This window comes from Eulemur rufifrons, chromosome 24 (assembly GCF_041146395.1).
Source record: "Eulemur rufifrons isolate Redbay chromosome 24, OSU_ERuf_1, whole genome shotgun sequence".
NCBI lineage: Eukaryota > Metazoa > Chordata > Mammalia > Primates > Lemuridae > Eulemur > Eulemur rufifrons.
Genome location: NC_091006.1, coordinates 31,331,143 through 31,358,137, shown reverse-complemented (window position 1 = coordinate 31,358,137; position 26,995 = coordinate 31,331,143). Strand labels below are relative to the sequence as shown.

The window sequence follows — 26,995 nt, the reverse complement described above, 5'->3', positions numbered from 1 at the left end:
GGAGGGCTGAGCTGCCGGCCGCGGACGCCGGCCTGCCCTGCGCCTCCGGCCCGCCTCTCCCGTCTGCCGCATGGTGCCGACTGTCCCCTGAGCGGCGGCGGCGAGGCGTGAGGGACGCGCCGCGAAGGCGGCTCGGGCGAGAGTTCCCGGCGCCGGCACTTCCCCCTGCGCTGCTCGTGCGCGGCCGGCTCGGCGGGCGGGATGGCGGCCGCGGCCCGGGGGAGCGGCCGCGCATCGGCGCCGCGGCTGCTTCTGCTCTTGCTGGTTCCGCTGCTGTGGGCCGGGGTCCGGGCCGGCCCCGACGAGGACCTCAGCCACCGGAACAAAGAACCGCCGGCGCCGGCCCAGCAGCTGCAGCCGCAGCCGGCGGCCGTGCAGGGCCCCGAGCCGGCCCGGGCCGAGGTGAGCGAGCCGGGCCGGGGCGGCGGGGGATGGGACGGGCGAGGCTGCGGAGCCGGCTGCGCCGGGTACCAGGCTCGGGCCCGCCGGGAGCGCCGCCTTCCGCCTGGGCGCGGGCAGGGGGAGGGGAGCCCGGCCCCTGCTCCCGGGTGGAAGGCGATGGTCTCCGCTTTCCTGGTGAGGCCTGGCCTCGCCGGCTCCTTCTGGGGGAAGGGAGAGGGAGAGCCCACAGGGAGCCCTCCGCCAGCCTTTAGTTCCGGAGGACCGGGATGCTGCTCGGGAATGGGCGTGTTATTGATCAGATGTGTCATAGGGTTGCTGGAAATACTCACCCCAAGTAGAAAGTTTTTAACGGAAGGCAGCTGGGAGGCTTTTTGTAATTCCCTGAGGATAATCACATGGGCCATTTCATCGTTGAAACAGTTTATCCAAAACTGCTTACCCGAATTCAGCTTGGCATGACCTGTGGTTTTTGCCAAATAAGTATGGATTATGAACCGTGACTCTCACTTCTTAAAAACGTGCTTTGGCTTGCAGGAAATAGCCCTTAGGAACGCAGAGGAAGAATCAGTCTTGGACTATACAGAGTGCTGCAGCGGCGAGAGGTGCCAAAACTAGATTTATAAGTAAATCAGAATCCTCTATTTTATTTAGATGTAAATTAACTTCTTAATCTGTATTAATAGAATCACTCCTTTCTTAGTTACTTGGCAGTGGCAGCGTGTTAAAATTTCTTCCCTCTACCAGTCTTGGGCTTTCTCAAAGCCTTTTCCAATTTTGACTCCTGAATTCCAACCTCTTTAGTCTTTCCTAGTAGGGGCCGGTTTGGCATTCGGCCCCCTACTCCCACCAAGGCTGCGTCCAGCTGATCTCCACTCAACTAATCTTCCTAAACATCGAATTGCCGTCTTGTCAGGAGTGCTCGGTGATTGCTCCTGCCTGCTGATTTCAATCCTGCCTTTTTAGCAGGTTGATGTTCAGGTTTCTTAATAACTTTGCTCCAGCTGACCTCCAGCCACCACTCCCTTACTCATATGCTATACTCAAAAAAGGATGTGCTTCGGGAACTCTTGGGACATGCCCTGTGCTCCCTTGCCATGTGCTTCTCTCCCTAACAAAAGACTTCCTCAAAAAAGACCTAGAGCTTATGGGGCATAACCCTTCCCACCTTCAAGAACCAGTGGATTACCAACTCTCTGTGAAGTCTTTCCTGAGATTTCCTGGTTGAAAGTGATTCTCTCTCCTCTGAATAAATGACTTTTCTTTTTTTCATGTCGTTGCATGTTACCCTTGTTAGGTGTTTCCAGTTTTTTGTTTTTGTTCTGTGTAGGACTAGAGGATGCACATTTCCGAGAGGCTGATCGTGGTTTTAGGCAAGTATTTTCTAAGAATTAGAGCTGACCCAAATGTGGTAATCGATCTTGAGAAATAATGACATTCTCCTTACTGGAAGTACTCAGGAAGAAGTTAAATAACTGACTACCTATTAGGAGATTCCTGTGGGGGAAGGAAGCTGAGATTTAAAGTTATCATGAAGTTAAGATTCTGTGAGCCAATTGCATACTGACAACAGCGCGTTAAGCAGGTAGAGCAGGTACCATTTCTCATTTATAGATGAGGAAACCTAAGTTTGGAAAGAGTACTATTTTAATGTCACAGAGCTAGACGCTAGTTCTCAGTAGAACCAGAATTAGAATCTGGATCTCTGTGCCTTAGGAGGTTTTATTAGCATTCATTATATCATACAGGAACTCTTTTAAACTATTTTATTTAGTTCATTAATGAATTTTAATGGTTTATTGTATAGTATACTGATGTAGGTCTTTGATCCTGATGTGTGGCTTTCCCTTTCCCCTTTTTTGGGCTCCAGGGGGTTAACATTCTGTTTCTGTCTTGGGGCATGTTCTCACAGGCATCCTGCTACTTTAGGTTCTTGCAGGTTGCTCACATGCCTTATCTGCCCCCACTAGCTTGTGAGTGTCCTGAGAGCATGGCTGTGGCTGCTGCTGCTGCTTTGTCTCTTCCATAAGACCCTGCCTGTTCTTGGCATTTATTAAATAATTTTCTAAGAACGAATTGAAGTGTTTGCATCTCAGGTTCATATCAGCTATTAAATACCTTTATGGAAAGAGTGGCTGTAAAACAAACTCAACCAGAAAAACAACTATTTTTAATAATATTTATCCAACCTTTTTTTTTGTTGTTGTTGTTGCTAAAGTATTCCCTCCATGGAATTTAAGAAATTTATCATCTGCTGCCTGGAAATGTGTTTATATCCATTCATGGATTGGTGTTGGTTTAGAAAATTTAATTTCAACTGATTATATAGTTAATTCTAGGACTCTGGTAAAGTTGTGTTTTTGGGTTTGGTTTTTTTTTGGTTTTCTTTTTTTTTTTTTTTTTTTTTGAGACAGAGTCTCGCTCTGTTGCCCTGGCTAGAGTGCCGTGGCGTCAGCTTAGCTCACAGCAACCTCAAACTCCTGGGCTTAAGCGATCCTACTGCCTCAGCCTCCCGAGTAGCTGGGACTACAGGCATGTGCCACTACGCCTGGCTAATTTTTCTATATATATTTTTAGTTGTCCAGATAATTTGTTTCTATTTTTTAGTAGAGACGGGGTCTCGCTCATTACTCAGGCTGGTCTTGAACTCCTGACCTCCAGCGATCCACCCGCCTCGGCCTCCCAGAGTGCTAGGATTACAGGCGTGAGCCACCGCGCCCGGCTTCTTTTTGTTTTTTGAGACAGTCTCACTCTGTTGCCCAAGCTAGAGTGCCGTGGCATCAGACTAGCTCACAGCAACCTCAAACTCCTGGGCTCAAGCGATCCTACTGCCTCAGCCTCCCGAGTAGCTGGGACTACAGGCATGTGCCACCATGCCCGGCTAATTTTTTCTATATATTTTAGTTTTTGGCTAATTTCTTTCTATTTTTAGTAGAGACGGGGGTCTCGCTCTTGCTCAGGCTGGTCTCGAACTCCTGACCTCGAGCGATCCACCCGCCTCGGCCTCCCAGAGTGCTAGGATTACAGGCGTGAGCCACCACGCCCGGCCTCTGGTAAAGTTTTAAAATAAAAAGTAAAGAAAGAAAAGATCAAAAGCGTTAGAACTTGTGAGTAATCAATGTCCCATGATAACAGAGAGATGTGCAGGTCAGGTCAGAGGTGTACAAGAAGTGTAAGTCTATTTTTTTTTTTTTTTTTTTCACCCTCTCAACCCAGCTTTTCCCAGCTTCATGAAGAACTGGGAAGAGGCCGTGTGAGTCATTTAACATGATGAGAAGCCAGGGCGTTTAGTCCACTGGTGGGGGACAGAGTAGTGAGTGGGTTTCCCTTTGCTTGCCCCGCCACCCCCAGCCTTCAGGAGTGGGGCTCCATTTCCCACTGCTCTGCTTGTCAGTCCCGGGCCCAGCTGACCGTACTTGACATGACCACTGCTGAAATGCTGATTCATGAAGTTGACTCTTAGTGTTCATCATTTAGCCCTCTGTCATTTAACTCAGTATTGGAAGTTTATTTTAAAACAATGCCTATTGGGAGTTAAGAAACTTGGTGCTTGAGAGTGTAACTTTCCAGGCATCTCATCAAAGTTTTAGTCATCTTATGATTTTAAAGATAGAAATTGCCATCGGTATAGCTATCAAAACCCTTTAGGGCAGCTGGGAAAAATGTAGCCATGTAAAAATGAGGCCACAGTGGTAGAAACGTGTCCAGTGACCATTTTTAAGTGGTCTTAAGGATCCTTGTTTTTAAAAGTAGAGATGTGGAGGGAAGGGGCAGGTACAATATGATAGGATTTTTCCCTTTAATATTTTCATGTGTTCTTGTTGAGGTTCTTTTTAGTTAGGCATTTATTCTAATTTCTTCTATATTATAGCACAATATAATTGTCTTGTCTAAATTATATTTTCATGTAAGTTTTTGATATGGCTCAAGTACTTTTTCCTCTATCTGCAATACTACTGAATGGTGAAAGATTTTTTTCTTTCACGTTTTCTAAAGTATATAGAAGTGTCATTTGCTTTTTTTGTCCACTTGGTGGAGGTAAGAAATGATCAAAATACAGTTTAACAGCTATGTAAGGAAGGGTTCAGCGTTGCTGAATGTCTGAGTTTCACCTGATTTGCTTTGCAGTTACATGCAATAGATCTTTTAAAAGGGTAGGATATTTAAGTTTAACCTTTTTTATGCCATTGTGCTAGTGGACTTCTGAAAATGCAGGGGGAAATCTCTCTCCTTGGTTGGTAAGCATTCAGGTGGAAGGTACATTATAAAAATGTAGTTGTACCTTACAGGGAAATTTTAAAGGGAAGTAACTGAACTTCGAGCAGGGCTTTCTGCTTTGGGTATTTATTTTCTCTATAATCTAAAAAGTTGAGGAAGTTCACTCTGAATTTACTAGTCAGGATTAAACCCCAATTTACAAACCCATGGGGAAAAAATGCTGTTGATTACTTTGATCCTTGCTTTTATAAAGTATTTATAATTTACTGCATATTCTAGAAGTCCAAAGAACTACTCTGGTTGCATAGCACCATTAATAAATATTGTCACAACATCTTATCACCTGGCCCAGTACAAGTTCTTATTATCATATTTTTTACTTTACTGTTTCTTGGCATTTTCTTCTATTTGTTATGTTTTAACTGTGAGAACACCTTCCACAGAAAATGTTAAACCTTTTTTCATTTTCATTGAATTGCGGTCCTACTCCATCCAGTCCAACCACCTAATTCTAGTCTCTTCACAGCTAAGATTGAGGCCACCAGGTATGAGGACTCCTACTCATAATTGCCTTCTCAGAATGAAATTATTATGTTACTGAATTTATTTGGTGGTATGTTCTATCTTCAAAACAATTCATTAAAAAAATCAGTGAAACCAAATACATTTAATAAACTTTGTATCTAAATCCATAAATACATTATAAAGCAATAATAAAAATAAAGTTATTAAACATTCATTAAAATTAAAATGTGGCCAGGTGAGGTGGCTCATGCCTGTAATCCTAGCACTTTGGGAGGCCAAGGTGGGGGCCAGGTTCCCTTGAGCCCAGGAATTTGAGACCAGCCTGAGCAACATAGTGAGACTTATCTCTACGGAAAAATCTTTTTAAAAATTAGCGGGGTGGCACTTGCTTGTAATCCTAGCTACTCGGCAGGAGGCCAGGACAGGAGGATCACTCGAGCCCCAGAGTTTGAGGCTACAGTAAGTTCTGATTGCACCACTGCACTCCAGCCTGACTGACAGAGCGAGATTCTGTCTATAAAGTAAAATATATTCAATAAAATGTTATTGTTAGATATATATTCTAATGTGAATTAGCAAGTAACGTTAATAAAATATTTAAAAAACCGTCTACAAATAAAGACCTGATAGTAAAAATTTACAATAAAATTTTATCTCTAATTTTAAATGAAATCTTTTGTAATCAGGTTTTACCCCTGGTGTCATTGTTTAAGTTGCATGTGTATTTTTGTGCACATTTTTACAGCTTTTGAAACAGTTTTTCCTGACTTTGTATCAGGAAGTAATGTCAAGGAGACAGTTAAAAGCTAATTCTAAGCATTTTCCTGACTCCTTCATCTTCAAATAATCTCACCTCTTGCTTAATAACTTTTGTTGAGCAACTTTGTTTTTGTTTTTGTTTTTGCAGGGACATCATTCTTTTTCTTGGTAGCAAGCTGTAGATTTTGTTTCAAAGAAAGCATCTTCATCTCTGGTTTCATCTAGTATAGATGGAGATTCCAATGCAGGTATCTGTATCAATTTCAATACAGTCAATTTGTGTTCATTTGAACTCTAGAACTAGACTAGGAGTTATTTTTTTCTTTGTCGATATTAATTTTCTTCTTGAGGATCATGAAACTATAAGAGAATGCTTTTCATATGAGGATACTTTTTTTCCTATTTTTTAAAAATAATTTTTCAGTTTGGAATTAAAATTTTAGCTTTCAGTAGAGAAGACTTTTATTCAGCAAATTTTTTTTTTTTTAATTACAAATTGTTGATCCTGCTCTCAAGGTGTAAAATAAGTTGTATTTTAGACGTTAAAATACTGAAATGGTGGTATGTATATCAAGAAAAACATTAGTATTTCATTACTTACTATGGTACAGCACTGTGTACCTGAATAGTGGGATATCAAAATTGGAATTCACTGCATCTGAACCTTCTGTATGCATCTAAATAATCGCCTCTTTGCCTATGCTTTCTGTGCTTTTCATGTTTTGGACAAAACTATCGTCCTTTCCGGTACTCCTCTCTATGTCCATGTTCCTGTTTTCTTCTGACTTCCTTAATACCTTTATTCTCTCACTTTGTACTGGTTCCTTTCCACTTGCTTACACATGTTCACCGGTTTCTCCTATTTTGGGAAAGGGAAAAAAAGGTCATTCATTTAACTCTACTTGACTATATTAGCTTCTTTTTTTCAGTTTTATAAACCAAACTTTTAACTAGGGGGTTAGCTGCTTTTTCACTTTTCTCTAGTCTTTCATTATCTGGCTTTAGTCCTGCCTTTTTGTTGAAATTCTGTTTTTGAAGGAGACATGTAACCTAGTGAATTGCTAAATTCAGGGATCTTTTCCAGTTCTCATTTGACACTGTTAACTCTCCACTTTTTTAAGAGTCCATCTCAGCTATATGAACTTGGCAAAATTATTTAAGCCTATTTGGCTTCAGTTTCCCCTAATGGGTGTTAATTTGGGATAACAGCTCTTAAGTTTTTTGAGTATCAAGTCAAACAATGTATATGAAAATACCTGTCATCTAGTTAGTAGCTCAGTGAGTCATAGTTGTTCTTACCTTGACCGTTTGTGGTGCTTTACCTACTGCCTAATGCTCTACATATCTAAGACAGTTGTGTTTTTTTTTTTTTCCCCATTTTTCCTCCTTCCACCTTCTTCCCTAAATAAAGACTAAGGCTCATTTTTTTGAACTTTATCTCTTTGCCTTACCCCTTGGAAATCTCATCTACTTGCAAAGCTCTAGCTGATAAATTTAGGCTGCCAGCAACCAGATACAGTAAATCCTCACTGTCCTCAAGTAGGTTCTTGGAAACTGTGACTTTAAGTGAAATGACTTACAGAAGGTCCTTGAATGACATTTTTCTTCAACATCATTTCATTACAATGTTGATAAGAAGGAAAAATTTGTTTCATTTTATGTCATTTTGCTTGAAGTCAGTTTCCAAGAATCTATCCGGGATGTTAAATGAGAACTGTATTGTACATACCTTGAGGCTGTCCTAGCCTAAACTCTGGTGACCCATTTCTGATGATCTCTTGGAAACCTTCATTTGAAATGCTTTTATCACCTCAAATTGAACATGTCTGAAACCAACCTCCTACTCCTTCCCACATAACCTTTTAGGAATACTGATATTTCTCCCAGTCAGCCAGGCAAAAAAACCTCACCACCATCCTTGGTCCTCTCCCCCCACCACCTTTAAAGGTCTGTTGATGTTTCTTCTTTCCCTCTTGTGCAGAATCCTTTCCTTCTCTAATTTGTCCTCAACTTCAGTCTTGCACAGCTGACCTCCAGCTAATTGGTATAGTGGATCGTGTTCTCCACTCTGTGTGTCCTGATTATTTATTGATCACAGTGGCTGAGTCGAATTTATGTCTTGGACTCAGAAACCTTTAAGGGCTTCCCTCTTGCCTCTAAGTTAGCCCATAAACATACAGGATTTTCATTCTGGGCCCAATTTATCTTTCTCATCATCAGTCCAGAAAAGAGGTAAATGTGTATACTCTTGGTGTATTTTCAAGTTAGCCACTTAAGAGTGACTGATACTGAATCCCACTGAAACTTTCCAGGAGCCTTATGAGGGGAATCTCAAAACTGCCTTCCCTGCTGGTCAAAGATTGCCACACAGATGTTTAACGCCCCCGTACTCCCAGGTAGTGAATGGGTAAGTGCAGAGCAGTGCTTTCTGATTGGACCTGCCTGAAGCCAGAAACAGCCTGGAAGAAACTGGTCTCCCATAGCTGGAGTAAGAAGTTAGGTCAAGAGGTTTTGAAGTGGTGCACAAGTGTCTGTAATAATGTGCATGTTAAAAAAAAAAAAAAATTAAGAAGGTGAAGAATGGAGAGTGAGAAGTATGTCTCTTTTCCTTCTATTCTAGAAAAAGTTCGCCGACCCCTGCAGTCATGCTGACTACTTCCCTGGAAAGACCTATTATTAACTTGAATCTTGAGATTTGGTGTGCATTTACAGTTGTGTACGTGCTGTACCTGCCTACACCGCTCCTCCCACACTCACATACATGCATATACATAATATACATACAAATTATCTTAATGACTTTTCCACATTAGTACATACAGAACATTCTTATTTTAGCTGCATAATATTCCATTACTTGGATCTACCATTTAACTAGTTTCCTATTAATGGACATTTTGTTATTTTGTCTTTTTTTTATTACGAATGATAGCCTTACATTGATACATGTTTTTAATACAAAATGATCAACTCTTTGAATGTTCCTATGTTAAACTTTGTTTCTGTCATGCACCAGCCATGACTTTATCGCCCACAGGATACATTGTTTTATTTTATGGGGGCAGGATATTAAGGGCTAGAGTTACTTGGATAGTCCTTGCTCAGGAGGATCTACTTGTGTTAGAGCTTGAGGAATCTCGATGAATAGGGGAATGATAAAAAGGAAGTAGGAGGGGAAGTAGGGCTGGACTGAAGGCTTGTGGTTAGCAAAAGCTTGGCATGCCCTCGGGCCGCACTGCCCAGTGCTGTGGCCCTGAGTCACGTGCTGCACTTGATCTAGGCTGGTGGTGGAGATGTGCGGTAAGTACACACCAGAGTCTGAAGACTTAGTATGAACAAAAGAATGTTAAAACATCTCAGTAATTTTTAGAATGCTGCTTGTAATTTAAATAGTAGTGTTTTGGATATATTGGGTTAAATAAAATGTTACTAAAAATAATTTATTTTCACTTTTAAAAATATGGCTACTAGAAAATGTAAAACCGCATTGTGTGGCTCATCTTTGTGGCTTGCATCATTTTTTATTAGACGGTGATGCTCTGGCTCATCTGTCAGGATGGTGGACAAGGTTCATTTTGGGAACTGGTGTGTGATTAGATGAGAAGTGCTGGATAGTTACCATGAGTATTTGGACTTTACACCAATATTCTAGGTGTAAAAACATCATTACAGTTTCTTAAACAGTGAAGTAACATAATGAAATTAGTTTCAGGAAGATTAAGCTGGTCATATTGTGTGGTGCCACAAAAACTTTAATATAGAGTGCTTACTGTATACTAGGCATCATCCCAAAGGGCCTTATTTGTTTAATTTAATTTAATCCTCCCAACAACTCTGTCAGATGCAGGTGGCGCCTACCTTGCAGATGAACTTGAGTCATAGGGAAGTGTACTTACTGGCCCAGTGTCACACAGAAACTGACGATGCCTTGGATATGAACCCCGGCAGTCTGATTCCAGAGCCTCCTTCACCATGTTACTGTGAAGGTGAATGAGACAAAGGAGATGATCCTTGCACACTGTGAGCGATAAATGTATGATAACTGAAGATTTTTTAATCCTGTTAATATTTTAATTTTAAAAAATTTTCTATTTTCACAGTACCCTGATACTTTTTAAGTTCTTATCACCGTGGTTGGTTGTTTACCAGTATGATTTTGGCCATCCAGGGCTGGCTTAACATGTAACAAAAGCTGTAGGTTGATTTTTCTTGTGTTCTATATATAGGAAGGTTTTAAGAATATATAGTTTTTTTGGTTTACAATCATATGTTGCTTAATGGTGGGGATACAGTCTGAGAAATGCATTAAGCAATTGTATCATTAGGCAATTTTGTCATTGTGTGAACATCATACAAGTGTACTCAGACAAACCTAGACAGTATAGTCTACTCCACACCTAGGCTATATAGTATGGCCTATTGCTGCTAGGCTGCAAACCTAAGTGGCATGTTACTGTACTGAGTACTGTAGGCAGTTGTAACACAGTAGGTATTTGTGTATCTAAACATAGAAAAGGTACAGTAAAAATACGATATTAAGATCTTATGGGAGCTGGTCTGAGTGCAGTGGTGTTTACAACTAATTGATCACAACCAGTTACAGATTCCTTTGTTCTTTCTCCACTCGCTGCCTCACTTGTCTAGCCTTAAAAAAAAAATCTTATGGGATTTATTGTGTGTTCCATCATTGACCAAAATGTTGTTATGTGCACGACTGTACTCTTAAGGCAGATTTTATCTCTACATTTCACAGAAGAACAGAGATTAATTAAATAATGTGGCCAAGGTTTTATGGCTGGGAATTATAAAACCATGAGAATATGTAGTTGTGATTAGTATTATGTTTGATTTAAAAAGTAAACATTTCCAGTTTGAGCTTAGAGCTACGTGATCATAAATGGTATATATTTATTCCTAAAATTTTTCTTAGATTTCAGATCTTAAAATTTTACAATGAAGTTTCTTCATATAAAAAGTATATCCAGGAGGAAAAAGTGTTAGGGAGAGCTGAGTTGAAATGCCTTTGTTTTTTAGGATGCTTAATACTCACAGGGTATGGAAGAGAAAGGAAGCCCATTTTTAAAGGCACATCAGAGTGGAAGGAGCACAGATGGAGCTGTGGTAACGGAGAGAAAGCAGAAGCCCGTGGTGTGCGTGCTTCATCCAGCAGATAGTTTCTGAATTGTTAAATTTCCCCAATATTTAGCTCAGAATTCTAGCCTTAAAGGTGATGCTTAAGTTTTTCTGATCTTTACTGTGAAATTTGGAGTCAGGCTTGTGTTATATATTAAGGAATGACATGAACAGTAGGAATTCAGAATTTTATTTTCACTTTGATGTTTGACTGGGGCCTTTACCAGTACCTGTTTTCCCCCTGTCCGAAATGACTATGTTTTTGGGTTTCTTTTTCCTATTTATCTTCTAGGTTTGTAGAGATTCATAGCTTTAAAGTTAATTAAAAAATAATTAGGATAGAAAGAAACCTTTAGAAGTGATGTATCTAGCCCAGGGTTTCCCAGTCTGAGAACTATTGACGTTTGGATGGATAGTTCTTGGTTGTGGAGGGGCTGTCCTGTGCATTGTAGGATATTTCTCAGCATCTTTGGCCTCCACCCACTCGATGTGAGTAGTTCCCTTTCAGTTGTGACAACCCCCAAAATGTCTCCAAATGTAGCCAGATGTCCCCTGGGAGACAAAATTGCTCTGGCTGAGAACCACTTGTCTAGCCCATTTCCTGTAAGTGGTAGTTTCCTTCTCTGGAACTCAGGCCGTGAGAAGAGAAGAGAAGAGAATTTACCACCTCCTCTAGCAGTCCGTTCCAGCTTCAGCTGGCTCTGTCGAGATGGAAATCTTTTCTTGCTATTAAGCTTAAACTTGCTACCTTTAACGTTTGATTCTGCTCTTAGGACCATATAGAGTGGACAGAGCAATAGACTCACATACAGACTTTCCCAATTATTGGAACACAGACATCCTGTCCCTTCTTCGTCCCTCATGGGATTGTGTTAGAGCCAAGTTAGCAACTTTTTGTAATGGTCCAGACAGTAAATGTTTTAGGTTTTTCAGGCCACATATTTCCAGGCTACATAAGGTCTCTGTTGCATAATCTTCCTTCCTTTCATCTGTCCTCCCACACACCATCCTCCCTCTTTCCCTTCCTCTCTCCCTCCCTCTCTCTCTCTTCCTTTTTATTTTTTACAATGTATTAAAAATATTCTTCGCGCTCACAGGCTAGGTTTGGCCTCAGGAGTGACTTGCCAGTCTCTGGTTCCAGACTCTCTTTTCCATCATCTCTGGTGATTCTCAAAGGCCGTGCCTTCTTAGAGTGTGGCGCCTCAGAACCACATACACAACTCTGGGGAAGGCTAAGTAGCACAGAATAATATTGAACTTGTAACTAACTCCTTAAAGCAGAGTGCTTCCTGCTTTTTTTGGAGCCTTATCACATTTTCAGCCTAATGCCAACCAAGACTCTGGTTTGTCTTTTTTATTAAACCACTTTGCCTTCTAGGATATTTGTATACTACAGCATAGGACCGTCCATACATCCAGCTACATTAAACCTTGTTTTAGCGAGAGCCAACTCATGTTCCATCCTGGTGAGAGCTTTCTAGGTCCTCCTCTGTCCTTTAAAGTGTTAATGAAATTTCTCTCAGCTTAATGTCACTGTTTGATAAACATGCCTGGGTCTTCCACCCAAGTTACTAGTTAAAATTTGAATGAGACAGCTAAGAACCAAATCTCAAATCACAAATACTTTGAAAATAAGGTAATTTTAATTCATGGATATAGCTGGTCTTTTCAAATTGTTTTGGAGAATCATACATAGATCTACATTATATCTGTTGAGTATCCCTAATTCAAAATGTTCCAAAATCCAAAAGTTCTTGAGTGTTGACACTCAAAAGGAAATTCTTTTTGGAGCATTTTGGATTTCAGATTTTCGGATTAGGAATGGCTCAACTATAATGCACATATTCCAACATCCAAAAAAATTGAAATTGGAAACATTTCTGGTCCCAAGCATTTCAGATAAGGTATGCTCAACCTGTAGCAGCCATCGTCAGAGTTACTGTCATACTGTCATTACTAATGGCTTTCAAATTGATTAGTCAATATGTCTAATGACCTTGATGAAAAAATAAAAACAATCTTATTCACATGCAAAATAAAAGAATTTTAAATAATGATTTTTTTCCAAAAAGTAACAGATGTATATTTTTTTTAATTTCAGAAAGGATTAACGCCACCAGCCCCAGTTCACACCAATAAAGAAGATCCAGCCTCTCAAACTAACTTGGGGTTTATCCATGCATTTGTTGCCGCCATATCAGTTATCATTGTATCTGAACTGGGTGATAAGACGTTTTTTATAGCAGCCATCATGGCGATGCGCTATAACCGTTTGACCGTGTTGGCTGGCGCGATGCTTGCCTTGGGCCTGATGACCTGCTTATCAGGTGAGTGTGCTCTTCCCCCATGAGTTGCTGAGTCAAAGGGAAAGCATGGTGTGTGGCATTGAGTGTTGTTATGTTGGAAATTGTTTTCTGTTCTAGATTTTAGTAAGCAGCAAATGGTTTCAGTACATAAATTCCTAAAAACCAGGTTGTACTTTTTAAATAAGATTTTTACCTATTCAGAACCAAGATTACAGACTCATTTATTCACTGGGGTTTTTATCTTTCCTTTTATTGTTTCAACTTTTTTTCTTTTCAGACAGGGAAATAATATTTATATTCCATATTTTAGAATAGGACCCAAGAAACCACAGAGAATTGCATGTTTTTCTGTTAAAAGACATTTGGGAAATAATAACTTAAAAGTAATTTTCAGTGCATTGTGTTTTATTAAGCTATTGTTACCCATTATGGCAAGGGGTGAAACATTCTTAGGCTCCATTTTTGTTACTTTTTGATTTACTACTACTTTATAGGCTTTGCTTTCTTTAAAGAACTAGAGCATAAGAAAGTAAACCTAACACTAAAATAACTGAACAGGCTGGGTGCAGTGGCTCATGCCTGTAACCCCAGCACTTTGGGAGGCTGAGGCGGGAAGATCGCTTGAGCCCAGGAGTTCAAGATTCCAGTGAACTATGATCACGCCACTGCACACCAGCCTGGGCAACAGAGCGAGACCCTGTATCTTAAAAAAAAGAAAAGGAAAAAAATTAACAAAGTTTACTCTCTGATTCTAAAGCCACCCCAAGCCACATGGTTTGGTGGACAATAGTGAGCTTTCCCCTTAGAATCAGACCTGGGTTTGAGTGTTACACTCTGCCATGGATTAGCCTAATGATAAGGTACTTAACAACCTCTTTGAGCTTTAGTTCCCCCGTCTGTCAAATGCAGATAATACCCACCTCATAGGGCTATGGTCTGTATTAATGAGATGCTGTATTTAGAGTGCTCATTCACCTCTCTTCCCTCAGCACGCCTTAGATTTATCATTGTGAAACACGTTTCGTAAAGAACACAACAGTTTCTATTCTGGCTGCTTGTTCAAGTGTATGTATTTTTACACATATAAATGAGTATTTTAATGGTGAAAATCATTTGAATACCTTTCACATTTTGGAAATTAGTATGGGCATTGTTCATATTTCACAATGAGAACATAATTTGCTCGTCAGAAGCGAATTTTGATTATAGGAAATGGGAAAAGTGGAGAGAGCCTCAGATGGCAAAGTCACTATCTGGCATGGGTTTAACAGTCTCAGAGAACTTTGTGGCTGCGGCTGGCAGCTGTGAAGACACCCACAAGGCTGCCTTCTCTGCCTGCACCCACCCCTCCTCTAGACCCCCGCCCCTCAGTTCTCCCACCCCTTCTATGTGTTCAGCTCCTGTCCCTCAGCTGTCGCCTGCTGTGAGTCTGCTGGCCACTGGGACCGTGACAGCTCTTCTCACCTGTACTTTTTGTTGTGGTTGTTTTTTTGTTTTTTTTTTTTTTCCACCTGTACTTTTTAAAATAATCTGTATCAGTGGTCTTCAGACCTTTTCCTTGTATATTCTCTAAAATAATTTTGAAAAATTATATATCCAACTCTCACATAAAAGTTGCCTAAAATTTTTCATCTTAAATTTAAGGAGTTGTAAATACCTAATTTTTGGCATATTTTGTAAAATAAAACTTAATGGTATTTTAAAATACACCAGTGGAGTGGAAATAGCATTAATAATTTGATACCTACCATCACCATCATTCCATTAAAAAAACACAAACGCTTTACCAGTTGAAAATTTATATTTTCTTTTTTTTTTTTTTTTTTTGAGACAGAGTCTCACTCTGTTGCCCAGGCTAGAGTGAGTGCCGTGGCGTCAGCCTAGCTCACAGCAACCTCAAACTCCTGAGCTCAAGCAATCCTCCTGTCTCAGCCTCCCGAGTAGCTGGGACTACAGGCATGCACCACCATGCCTGGCTAATTTTTTCTATATATATTTTTAGCTGTCTATATAATTTCTTTCTATTTTTTTTTTTTTTTTTTTTTTGTTGAGACAGAGTCTCACTTTGTTGCCCAGGCTAGAGTGAGTGCCGTGGCGTCAGCTTAGCTCATAGCAACCTCAGACTCCTCGGCTTAAGCGATCCTACTGCCTCAGCCTCCCGAGTAGCTGGGACTACAGGCATGCGCCACTATGCCTGGCTAATTTTTTCTATATAGATTTTTAGTTGTCCATATAATGTCTTTCCATTTTTAGTAGAGACGGGGTCTCGCTCAGGCTGGTCTCGAACTCCTGACCTTGAGCAATCCACCCGCCTCGGCCTCCCAGAGTGCTAGGATTACAGGCGTGAGCCACCGCGCCCGGCCTCTTTCTATTTTTAGTAGAGGTGGGGGTCTCGCTCTTGCTCAGGCTGGTCTCGAACTCCTGAGCTCAAACGATCCGCCCACCTCGGCCTCCCAGAGTGCTAGGATTACAGGCGTGAGCCACCGCGCCCGGCCTATATTTTCTTATAATTATTATTTTTATTTGCTTTCCTCACAGAATTTTACCCTTATGATTATAAATTTTTGCTTCAAAATCCTTTGCGGACTACCCCATCATACTTACTTGCAATAAAAATATGCAAGTAATATTAAATTTTAAGATGTTGGAAATTTCCTTTGTTAATCTCTAAATGTTAGCTCTGTGGATTGAGTTATAGTTATTAGTACACAGTTGATCAAAGCAAATATATCACAAATTTAAATAATTAAACATTTTTTAAAATTGTAAATACCTCTCTTAATGAGATGAGCTGTTTACATTAGTTTATGTACCCATGAATGAATACTGCTTACCTGCTAGAATGAAGTAGGGTTTGCATTAACATTGAAGCTTTTTTAAAAAAAATAGATGTAAGGGGAGGTATGTACTCACTGGCCAGAAAAAGACAGGTGTGAGGGCTGAGAAATTTTATTCACGGAAGTAAGCAGATGGGAAGGAATTTTGTTATAGCCATGTCACTGAGTTCGGAACTCTCCTGACTTACGTGCTAAAAATCACATACTGGTTTGTCATCAAAAGTGATTTTTAATGACTTAACAGTTGACAACTCAGTAAGATCTTCTGTTGATTTTGCTGAAAGCAGAAAATTAGAAACCATCAAGTATATCAAAAGTTTTTCTAAAATTTTTATCACATGAATATTCTCATACATGTTGGTCTTTTACTTAGAATTATAAGTACCTTCTTAAATTATTTAGAAATTGTTGAAAAAATCAAAATATTAATTTTAGTTACCTTTGCCAATAAAGTGTTTGAATGTCAGAAGAAAGGCTTCCAAAGAAAGAGGAAATGGGGGACAGTAACCAAGGGAAGAAGAAACAAAGTTGTGATGCCAGATAGGTTTTTGTTCTCGATAGAGTTGTCACAGCAGAAAAGGCAAGATTGTAAGTGTCACTAAATAACACTTTTTTAAAACTTTTAAAACATTTTATGGATATAATTTTTAAATTTACAAAGCTGCAAAAATAAAGTAGTACAAGGAACACCTATATACATTCACTGGATTAACCTATTGTGAAATTTTCCCACCTTTGCTTTAGCTTTTGTGTTCGCTCTATCTAAATAAAATTCTACATATATGTATACATATAATCTGTAGACATTGTGTACATATAATTTATAGTTACAAATTATAGGTAATATGTACATATACATACATTTTAGCTATATTGATACTTTATCAACCATATTTTGTCAGTTGACCTAAAAATATCATTTATAGCAGTGCTTTACCCCGCCAGTACAGGATCCAGTCTAGATCATGTATTGCATTTAGTTACGTCTTTTTAGTCTTTTAATCTGAAATATTTCCCTATCCTTTTAAAATGTGTTTTATGACATCAACATTTTTTGGAGAATATAGTTTCCTCCACCTCCCCCAGTGGACTGTTCCTCACTTTGTGTTTATCTGATATTTCCTCTTTTTTTTTTTTTTTTTGTTGAGACAGAGTCTCACTTTGTTGCCCAGGCTAGAGTGAGTGCCGTGGCGTCAGCCTCGCTCACAGCAACCTCAAACTCTTCGGCTTAAGCGATCCTACTGCCTCAGCCTCCCGAGTAGCTGGGACTACAGGCATGTGCCACTATGCCCGGCTAATTTTTTGTATATAGATTTTTAGTTGTCCATATAATGTCTTTCTATTTTTAGTAGAGACGGGGTCTCGCTCTTGCTCAGGCTGGTCTCGAACTCCTGACCTCGAGCAATCCACCCGCCTCGGCCTCCCAGAGTGCTAGGATTACATGCGTGAGCCACCGCGCCCGGCCTCCTCTTTTTTTTTTTTTTTGAGACAGAGTCTCGCTCTGTTGCCCGGGCTATAGTGAGTGCCGTGGTGTCAGCCTACCTCACAGCAACCTCAAACTCCTAGGCTCAAGTGATCCTCCTGCCTCAGCCTCCCGAGTAGCTGAGACCACAGGCATGCGCCACCATGCCTGGCTCATTTTTTTCTATATGTGTTTTTAGTTGTCCATAAAATTTCTTTCTATTTTTAGTAGAGACAGGGTCTCGCTCTTGCTCAGGCTGGTCTCGAACTCGTGAGCTCAAACAATCCACCCGCCTCGGCCTCCCAGAGTGCTAGGATTACAGGCGTGAGCCACCGCGCCTGGCCTATTTCCTCATTTTTACATTGAGGTTATGCAAAACTGCATAGGTGATTTTGTGTCCCTTTGAGAGTGTCCCATCTGGAAGCATATGGTGTCCATTTATCCCTCATTGATAATGTTAATTTTGATCACCCAATGAAAATTTCTCTTGTATGCTGTCTTTGTCTTCCCTTGCAACTAATATGCAGTCTGTAGGGAGATACTCTAAGACAGTACAAACACCCTATTCCTCATCAGCATTTCCCCATAGATTTAGCATCAGTTGATGATCTAAACCTTCCGTTGATTTCTGCAAAATGACTGTCTAATTCCAGGACTTCTTCCAGGTTTACCAGTGAGCCTTGGCATTCTACTGTAAGCAAGAGCTCTCCTCTTCTCCATTTGTTTGTCTGTTTGCTGCCAGTGTAGACAAATTCATTCCTTTTTTCAGTGGTTTATAATAATTTAACTGTTTTGTTGAGTAAATTATTCCAGATTGGGCTAGTGGCAGCTTCTCCAGTCTGCCTCTGTGTCTTTGTGACATGCTCCCATCATTTGTTTTTGCTCTTTCTTACTTTAGACAGGATATTGCAGGTTCATCTTGCAACCTATTCTGCCCAGTCTTGAAATTGGCCATTTCTCTGAGAAGCCTTGAGGAGCCTTTTAGTGGAGAATGGTGTTAAAACCCAAGATCTGGGTGCAGGGTGGGCTCTTTGTTACTAAGATGTCTGTGCTGCTTGGCCCTTTCAGTACACAGAGCTAGAAAATACATATGCCTCTATCGTGTGTGTGTGTGTGTGTGTGTGTGTACACACATACATATGTACAAATATAAATATACATGTAATTCAAATGTAGATATGCACATAAGCATAAGTTTGCTACATTTCTAAACATAATTGTAAAATTCTCATTTTGTAATGTAGTAGGGACTAGTTTACATATGTAGTTATACATTTGATGTTTAGGCAGATTTATAAGTGTACCCATTTTATTAAAAACTGGTGAAGTAAAGAGTAGTTGCATTTATTATATGTATGGTCCTTTGGCCTTTTCATTTGTAAGTTTTAATTACTGAAGCACTTGTGTTTCACAGTTAGGATTTGCATTCTTGATGTCTTTGTAAGGATCATTTTTTTATAACTTACATAATTGTCTTTCCTTATCAATAGGAAGGAATACTACTGAATAATTTTGAGTCTACTGTAAACATTTTAATATATGTATAAGGAATTTTTAGTTTTCTTTCATAAGATATACTTATTTTAAATAGTTACAAAGGAGTAGAATTTGAATCCTGCTATTGTCATGATTCTTCAATATATTGGTTTATAATTTAAAGGTTTGTGAGGAAGAAATAACACCTACATATGGAAGTGGTATAGCTTCCAGGTTATAAAACGTTGGGCTCTTTAGAGGGCATCAAAGCTACCCCTCTACCTCAAGCACTATGCCCTGCATGACATAAGTGGCAAGCCAGTCCCTGGCTGGACATGTTTGGAAGGGAGTTCAGTGTCTTCTTCAAGGTCTCTGAGGAAGGCATGCCATGTTCAGCGGGACCACTGGTTTCTTGGTAAGCTGTGTTAGGTCCTTGGCTAGACCTAAGGGTTCAATAATGGTAGAAGGGAAGGAAGTGGAATTATTTAAGGTTATTACATACTAGATTAATTCTAATGTGAACCATTTTTCCCTTAGTAATAAATTACGATTTCTGGAGTTCCTTTGGGTGGTTGTGATCCATGCTAATTAACAAATATGCTCTTGCATTTCTTGCAGTTTTGTTTGGCTATGCCACCACAGTCATCCCCAGGGTGTATACATACTATGTTTCAACTGCATTATTTGCCATTTTTGGCATTAGAATGCTTCGGGAAGGCTTAAAGATGAGCCCTGATGAGGGTCAAGAGGAACTGGAAGAAGTTCAAGCAGAATTAAAGAAGAAAGATGAAGAAGTAAGTCGTAGCATGGCCACATCTGTGGGGTATGTGTGGACTACACAAAAATAGCTTATTTAGCTTAGAGTCTGTTCTTACAGCTGGCTGCAGTATGACTGTGGGTTAATACGAATGTGGTAGAAGGAAGCTGAGAGATTCACGCTAAACACAGGCTCTCAACTCTTTTAGACGGATGATAGACTCCTGCAAAACAGCAACTGTGCTGTGTAATTTCACGTTTCTTCCATAGTATCTAGGACAGTAAGTGATCAGTAAATGATGTTTGTTTTGCTGGGGAGGAATGAAGAATTGAGAATGTAGCATTTGTTGCTTTGTGAGACCAGTGGGTCAGGGGAAGTTTGGGGTCACATAGATATAGTTTCGTTTCCGTGGAGCACATTCCATAGAATTTAAACACTTTTAAAAAGAAAGATTAAGTGATTTTGCGCTATTTTGATTTGCTTCTTGGGATTAATGTCATTTTTTTTTTTTTATTTTAGTTTCAACGAACCAAACTCTTAAATGGACCAGGAGATGTTGAAACGGGTACAAGCACGACGATACCTCAGAAAAAGTGGCTGCATTTTATTTCACCCGTTTTCGTTCAAGCACTGACGTTAACATTCTTAGCAGAATGGGGTGATCGCTCTCAACTAACTACAATTGTCCTGGCAGCTAGAGAGGTGAGTGACAAATTTGAGAGAAGACTTGCTTTTGTATTGAAACTAAACACAATTAATGTTAACTTTGCTCCAGAAAATACTGGACACAGAGTGGGCCAAGACATTCTTTCATGTGCTAGACTGTTTGTTTTACATCTGACAATCCTGCTACTCTCTAAAATTGACCTTCTCCCAGCTTCTGCTACCAGTCAGATGAAATTCTTGTATCCAGACTTTTAATTGGTCTCTTTTCACTCATCTTGCTGACTCCTTTTCCCTTTGGTTTTGTCAAAAAGTTGCTGGGGCAGTTGTTTTCTTGGCTTGCTTTTCTTTCTTACCTTATAACTTTCCTTCGTATAGTTGTTCAGAATATAAATTTGCATAATAATGAAGGCCAATTTGGCAATAAGTACCTAAAGCCTTAAAAGTGTATAACTTTTGGCTCTCCTGTTATACTAAAGAAATAATTGAATGTTGCACAGGCTATTTATAAAATAATTATTGCAACTTAATGGAAGTATAAAAATACCCTGTTTAGCAGAAAAGAAATGGTTCACTTATTTACAAATTTCTATGTAGCTCTTGGAATGTTTTACTCTTCAACATCATTTTGATGCCTTGGAGAAATTTTTAAAGGTTTACTTTTAAAATATAAAATGAACAAAAGACTTTAGGAAATCAAAACGTTTACAGTGCAGTACCTTTGAGTACTGCCCTTATGGATGGCTTGTTTGTTTCTGTATAGAGAATTTTTGTTAAGTCTTCAGATCCTCTCATTGTAGCCTTTCCAGATAGATAGAACCTGAGGCCTGAGGAGATGAGGCGACTTGTCTGAGGACATAAGCTGGTTGGTGGCAGGGGCAAGGACTAGACGCGAGGCTGTCTGCCTTACTGTAGCCTTTCTGTTTATCTTGTTTGTAGTTCTTAAATGCCACTTATTTAAAAGATACCTGTTGGCGGTTTGTTTTTCAATCTTTCTTCCTGTGGAGGCGAATGGTAAAGCGTTACATGAGGAGTCTGTCATGGTTCTCGAATGCTTGCCAGGACTCACCGAGGCGGTGGTCGTGGAGTAGAATCCCGCCGCTGCTGCTGTTCAGGCTCCTGATCTTAACTAATATTATTTCGTATCTGTTTTGATATCACATTATACTGTTTTATTAGATTGAAATTGTTTCTAACTCCTTGGAACTGTCTACCATAAAAGAACAAATTTCTTAACGTACGCTGTAGTTTGAGGGCCAGGACTGAGATAGTTGGGAAAGGCTATTTCGTCAGAAAAGCCTCAGAAATGCTGTATTTTGGGAAAAGACGGAACTATTTTTCATTTGATTTCCATAAAACAAACTTTTTAAAAATGTCACTTCAATGGCTATGCCATATATTCTTCTTGATTTCTGGCCTTTTACTGGCTTTCTGGTTGCCAGAATGGGGACTTGAAAGTAAGTGACCATTTGTCGTGATGCTGGCTGGGGTGAGCTGCCGTGATGGCAGAATCACGTTTTCATTTTCTTTGCAGGGCGTTCTTCTGTTTGGGGGGCTTTTTGAAACAGGGTCTCGCTCTGTTGCGTGGGCTGGAGTGCAGTGGATCATATTAGCTCACTGCAACCTCCAACTCCTGGGCTCAGGTGATCTTCCTGCCTCAGCCTCTCCTGAGTAGCTGGGACTATAGACGTGTGCCACCACGCACAGCTAATTTATTTATTTATTTTTTTGTAGAGATGGGGGCCAGGGCTAGTCTTGAACTCCTGATCACAAGTGATCCTCCTACCTTGGCCCCCCAAAGTGCTAGGATTACTGGTGTGAGCCACGGCACCCGGCCTTTCATTTTTCTTATATGCTCTTCTGTGTGGCATAGAGTGATTTGTGAAAGGCACAGGACTTCCCTGGTCCACCCATTTAGCGTGGCGTGTGCTGGCTGGGCTGGAGCACGTCCCTGCACTCCCTCGTCTGAAAACGGGATCGCCTCGTTTGCAAGTTGTTCTGTGAATGGAATAAGATAACGCAGGTAGCGCAGTACAGTTTCTGACACCGCACAGGCATCGTGAGCCGTCCTTCCGCACTGCCAGTGCTGCAGGGATGGTTAATGAGCTCTTAAAGGGCAGAAGTAAATCCTGTACTTTTTTGTTTCCTTAATATTCCTACTTTTTTGGGTATTTTTTTGTATGAACCATGCAGTAGTCTAGTCCATTTTAATCTGCAATTTTATCTCTGCTTTCAACATGATTTAATGTTCCAGGTTGGATTGCACAGAATCCTAGGGTCCTCTGAGATGGTAATGGGTACTAGGCCAAAAAAGGAAGAAGGGGAAGGAGAAGTTTCAAAAGTATCACTTTCAGATAGAATGAAACCATCTTCTTGGGGTAGCAATTTTTGAAATTATAATCACAAATAGGCTAGGTGTGGTGTTTCACGCCTGTAATCCTAGCACTTTGGGATGCCAAGGCAGGAGGATCTCCTGAGGCCAGGAGCTCAAGACCAGCCTGGGCAACGTAGTAAGACTCTGTCGCTACAAAAAAAAAAAAAAAAAAAAATAGCTGGGCATGGTGGCTCACACCTGTAGTCCCAGCTACTTGGGAGGCTGAGGCAGGAGGATTGCTTGAGCCCCGGAGTTCAAGGTTGCAGTGATCACACTACTGCATTCCAGCCTGGGCAACAAAGCGAATTCGTGTCTCTAAAAAAACCCCAAAAACACACAAATAGAATTTGGGAAGCGTAGTCCCACTTTTCCATTCTTTACAGTAGATGCTTCAAACCAATTCCGTTTCCTCAGCCTCTGCAGCTGCTACCCCCTACCTCCCAGAGAGCAGCAGCAGTTCCGTCTCCGTCCCCTCCCTCTCCTGTGTCCGGGTTCTTGGGCCCTGTCCTCTGTATTCCTGTTCACAATAAGCTTAACATTTTGCCTTTCTCCCAGCTCAATTTTGGAAGCATTTTTAGTCTGAAAATGCTTTTTTCTCATCTTAAAAAAAAAAAATAGCCCTTTTCCTTCCTTCAGCTTCTCTTCCAGACGCCACCCTTCCCCTGCCTCCTGCAGTCTGGACGGGCGAGCTGGGGTGGAGCAAGCTCCGATTTCCTGCACGCTGAGCCCAGGCCATTCCCGCGTCACTGCTGCCGACTGGGGGCTTTGAGTTCACTGCCGCCACGGACAGTGCCTGCCGGGCCACCTTCTCAGTCTCCTGGTGACTCCTCCCCGGTCAGCCCTGGAATGCTGCCTGCCTCCGGACCGTGCCGTCACTACCTTCTCCTCCTGCGTTCTCTCCCAGGACCGTTACCTTCCGTCCCATAGTTCCTTCACTGTCCAATTCAACTGACTCTTGAACTTCTCCACTTTTAACTCCTGTCGGCACCTGTAAACCCCTTCTCCACTACTTCTACCTTTTTATCACACTGCTCTTACCACAGTTCATTCTGGGGGAGAAACTCGATGTCATGCCCGAGTTTTCTTTCCTAACACCTATCATTTTCAGTTGTCACGGAGGCGTATTAATTATGCCTCCTTACTGTCTCTCAGATCCATCTGCTTTTCTCTGCCTCTAGTCACCCAGCCCACTCCAGGCCACAGGTGTTTCTTACCAGGGCTGCGTGGCGGCATTCCACTCGCTCACCCAGCTTTCAGTCCCGTGTCCCCTCAGCTCATTCTTTCCACGAGACTCTCCAAGCGTCAGTCTGTTCTGTCACTCCCCAGCTAAAAACCAACCCGTGTCTCGGGACGGAATCTAAACTCCAGGTTCATAGGGTCTGTCATGACCTGGCTCGCACTTACCTTGATGGACTCCTCTCTTGGGTGTGACTCGTTGGTTCGCTGTAGAATTGGTGAAGTGCTCTACAGTTGTCTCTCACTTTTTGGCTTGTTGCTTTCTACTTAACCATGTTCCTTCCCCCACAAAAGAAAATCACATCCTCTTGCTAACTCCCGCTTGTTCTTTCAGGGCTGTCTTTTCTGGAAAACCTTAACTGACACTCCCCTCCCCCGGTCTGAGTGCCTCCTTTGCTCTGGTAGCAGTTCACTGGATAAACACTTCGTTGCTGGCACTGGGCTAAAGGCACTGAGGATGCAGTGGAGGAGGAGGCGGCCGGGTTTCTGTTCTCCGGAAGCGTAGTCATCCTGTACTGCAAAGGTTCTTACAGTAGCAAACTCTGCCTTAGGGAACAGATGTCCAGCTGAGCTCTCCCTAGCACTTGTCACGAGTGCGCTATGCTGCCTGTGAATGAAGTTTAATAACCATTAAAAGGGTTAATTAGCCTTATTTCATCAGGATTATTTTGACTTCACAAATTGATTAGAGTTTTTTCAACTTTTAGGTGTAGTCTTAGTTACGACTGGTACATACTCCTTTAAGCACCTAACACCTTTCATAAATTTGTTATACACCTGAATTTTTACAAGCAGTTACGCTTTTTATTGTTGACCTCCATTTTGAGTGCTTCTTAATGTTTGCCTTTCTCAAGTGGCAGTTTCAGATTCGGTTTTAAATTAATGCTAGTTGTGCTCGCTTCCAGGACCCCTGTGGCGTGGCAGTGGGTGGGACCGTGGGACATTGCTTATGCACTGGCTTGGCAGTCATTGGAGGAAGAATGATAGCACAAAAAATCTCCGTCAGAACTGGTAAGTCTGTTTTTCAATTACAAAGCAAACACCATGTAACTTTTTAGACTCACTGAGAGATTAGAACAAAGGGTGTCAGCTTTGATTTAGGTTGTTACTTCTAAAGGGTACCTCGTCTTTATAATTATCATTTCTTAGAGGTATTATATCGGGTATTGCAAACATGTACTGGTTTTCCCACGTGTATAAGTTAGTAAAATACAAATTCAATTCATCTAAAAGCATTATTGAATTCATAGCACCTTTTTATTAGCATATTATCTTAGTCTGTAAAACAGTCATCATGTGGAAATATGAGAAATTTTTGGCCTTAAAACATGTCTTATATATAAGACTGGGAATCTTAGGTAGAGACCATATGTACTGATTCTGCTGAAAATCTATGCAGCTATCAATGTTAGGTCTAAAGGTGGACTAATTAGAGTCTCAGAAAGCTGCTGAACATTCCTGTTTATAATTGGGTGTTAAGATTAGTTACAGTTCTGCTTGTGAGCACTGTCTCAATTTAATGTTCTCCGAACAGTGCTAGAGAAGAAACTGACTCTTACTGTTCAGAGTCAAGCATGTTAATTGTTCTTTGCTGTGTAAATGGGGTTTAAATGGTTTTGTTTTCAAGGTTAGTTTACTACATTGGAATAATAGGCCACCTCATTGGCTCCCTCATAATTTGGTATAGTATCAAGGTACAGGAAAATTTGCCATGTTTGACTTTTTTCTTTTCTCTTCCAGTGACAATCATAGGAGGCATCGTTTTTTTGGCATTTGCATTTTCTGCACTATTTATAAGTCCTGATTCTGGTTTTTAACAAGCTATGCATCTGTATTTAGTTTAAGATAGGGAAAAGCACATAGTGTACATTACAACTCAAAGTGATGGAAGACACTGTATTTTGTAGCACTGGTTTGTGAGTTTGACCCACTTAATGACAGTATCATGTCTAAAGAGATAATCATTGATTCTATTTGGAACGTGGGCTTCTAAAAGAAACCTGACTTCTAAGTGGATTTTTCTTCTCTCCAGCACAATTACGTTCATACAGTTTGTTTCGGGATGCAGAGAACCATTGTGCAGTGCGCTCTGTCACTTGACTTTCTTTCGGCACTATAAATTTTCTCCTTGATCACTTAGGTGTTTTAAGATGTTAACATTTTTCTCGGGGAAAGAATGAATTTCTATTGTTAAAACATTTCCCTGAGCCAGTAAACAGTAATTTAATCATCAGTCTTTTTAAAATTAGGTTTTGTTTAAAAAAAAGAGGGACAAATATGGTATTACTGTTAACTTCAATAATACGACACAAGAACTGTCTGCAAGGTCCGTTCTTCCTCTTTTCTTTTCTAATTGGGTAGGACGCCCAATATACAGTCAGTCAGTCAATATTTGACAATGTGGAATTTCCAAATTAAAAGAGAATACTATGAACGTATTCATATTTTTTCTATGTTGGACAATGTAACATAGATACAATGTAAATAAAAGTGGTATGACCAGTGCTTGTTTTTCCTTGTGTGTTATACAAGTTCGTAACCTTCTAATTTGTCAAAATAGTATTAACACTGATAGACCCTTTTTTTAAAATTGATCTAAAAACACTGATACAGTAAATATTTGAGATACACCTAAAGTAGCTAAACAGGAGCCAGGCATTGTTCTAAAGCACTGCCCTAACCTTCACAGTTCTATGAGGTAATTAGTAGGTAATGTAAGGTTAAAAAAAAGAAAAAGCACCTCACCCACGGTTACATGGCAGAGCACAGAGTCAAAGGAGACAGTTTAATTCCAGAGCCTACGATCATTCATTATGCTAAGACTACCTCATTTTCTCACAGCAACTTAAT

The 26,995-nt window shown here is 40.6% G+C and overlaps 1 protein-coding gene across 1 annotated transcript; it reads left to right on the top strand.

Moving 5' to 3' along the window:
• On the top strand, positions 1-26,640 carry TMEM165 (transmembrane protein 165). The gene is made up of 6 exons (XM_069457443.1): positions 1-402; positions 13,136-13,361; positions 19,734-19,909; positions 20,392-20,574; positions 25,051-25,156; positions 25,886-26,640. Exons 1-6 carry the CDS (start codon positions 202-204, stop codon positions 25,960-25,962), a joined length of 969 nt encoding a protein of 322 aa, XP_069313544.1. The 5' UTR covers positions 1-201; the 3' UTR covers positions 25,963-26,640.
• Positions 26,641-26,995: the final 355 nt, after the last annotated feature.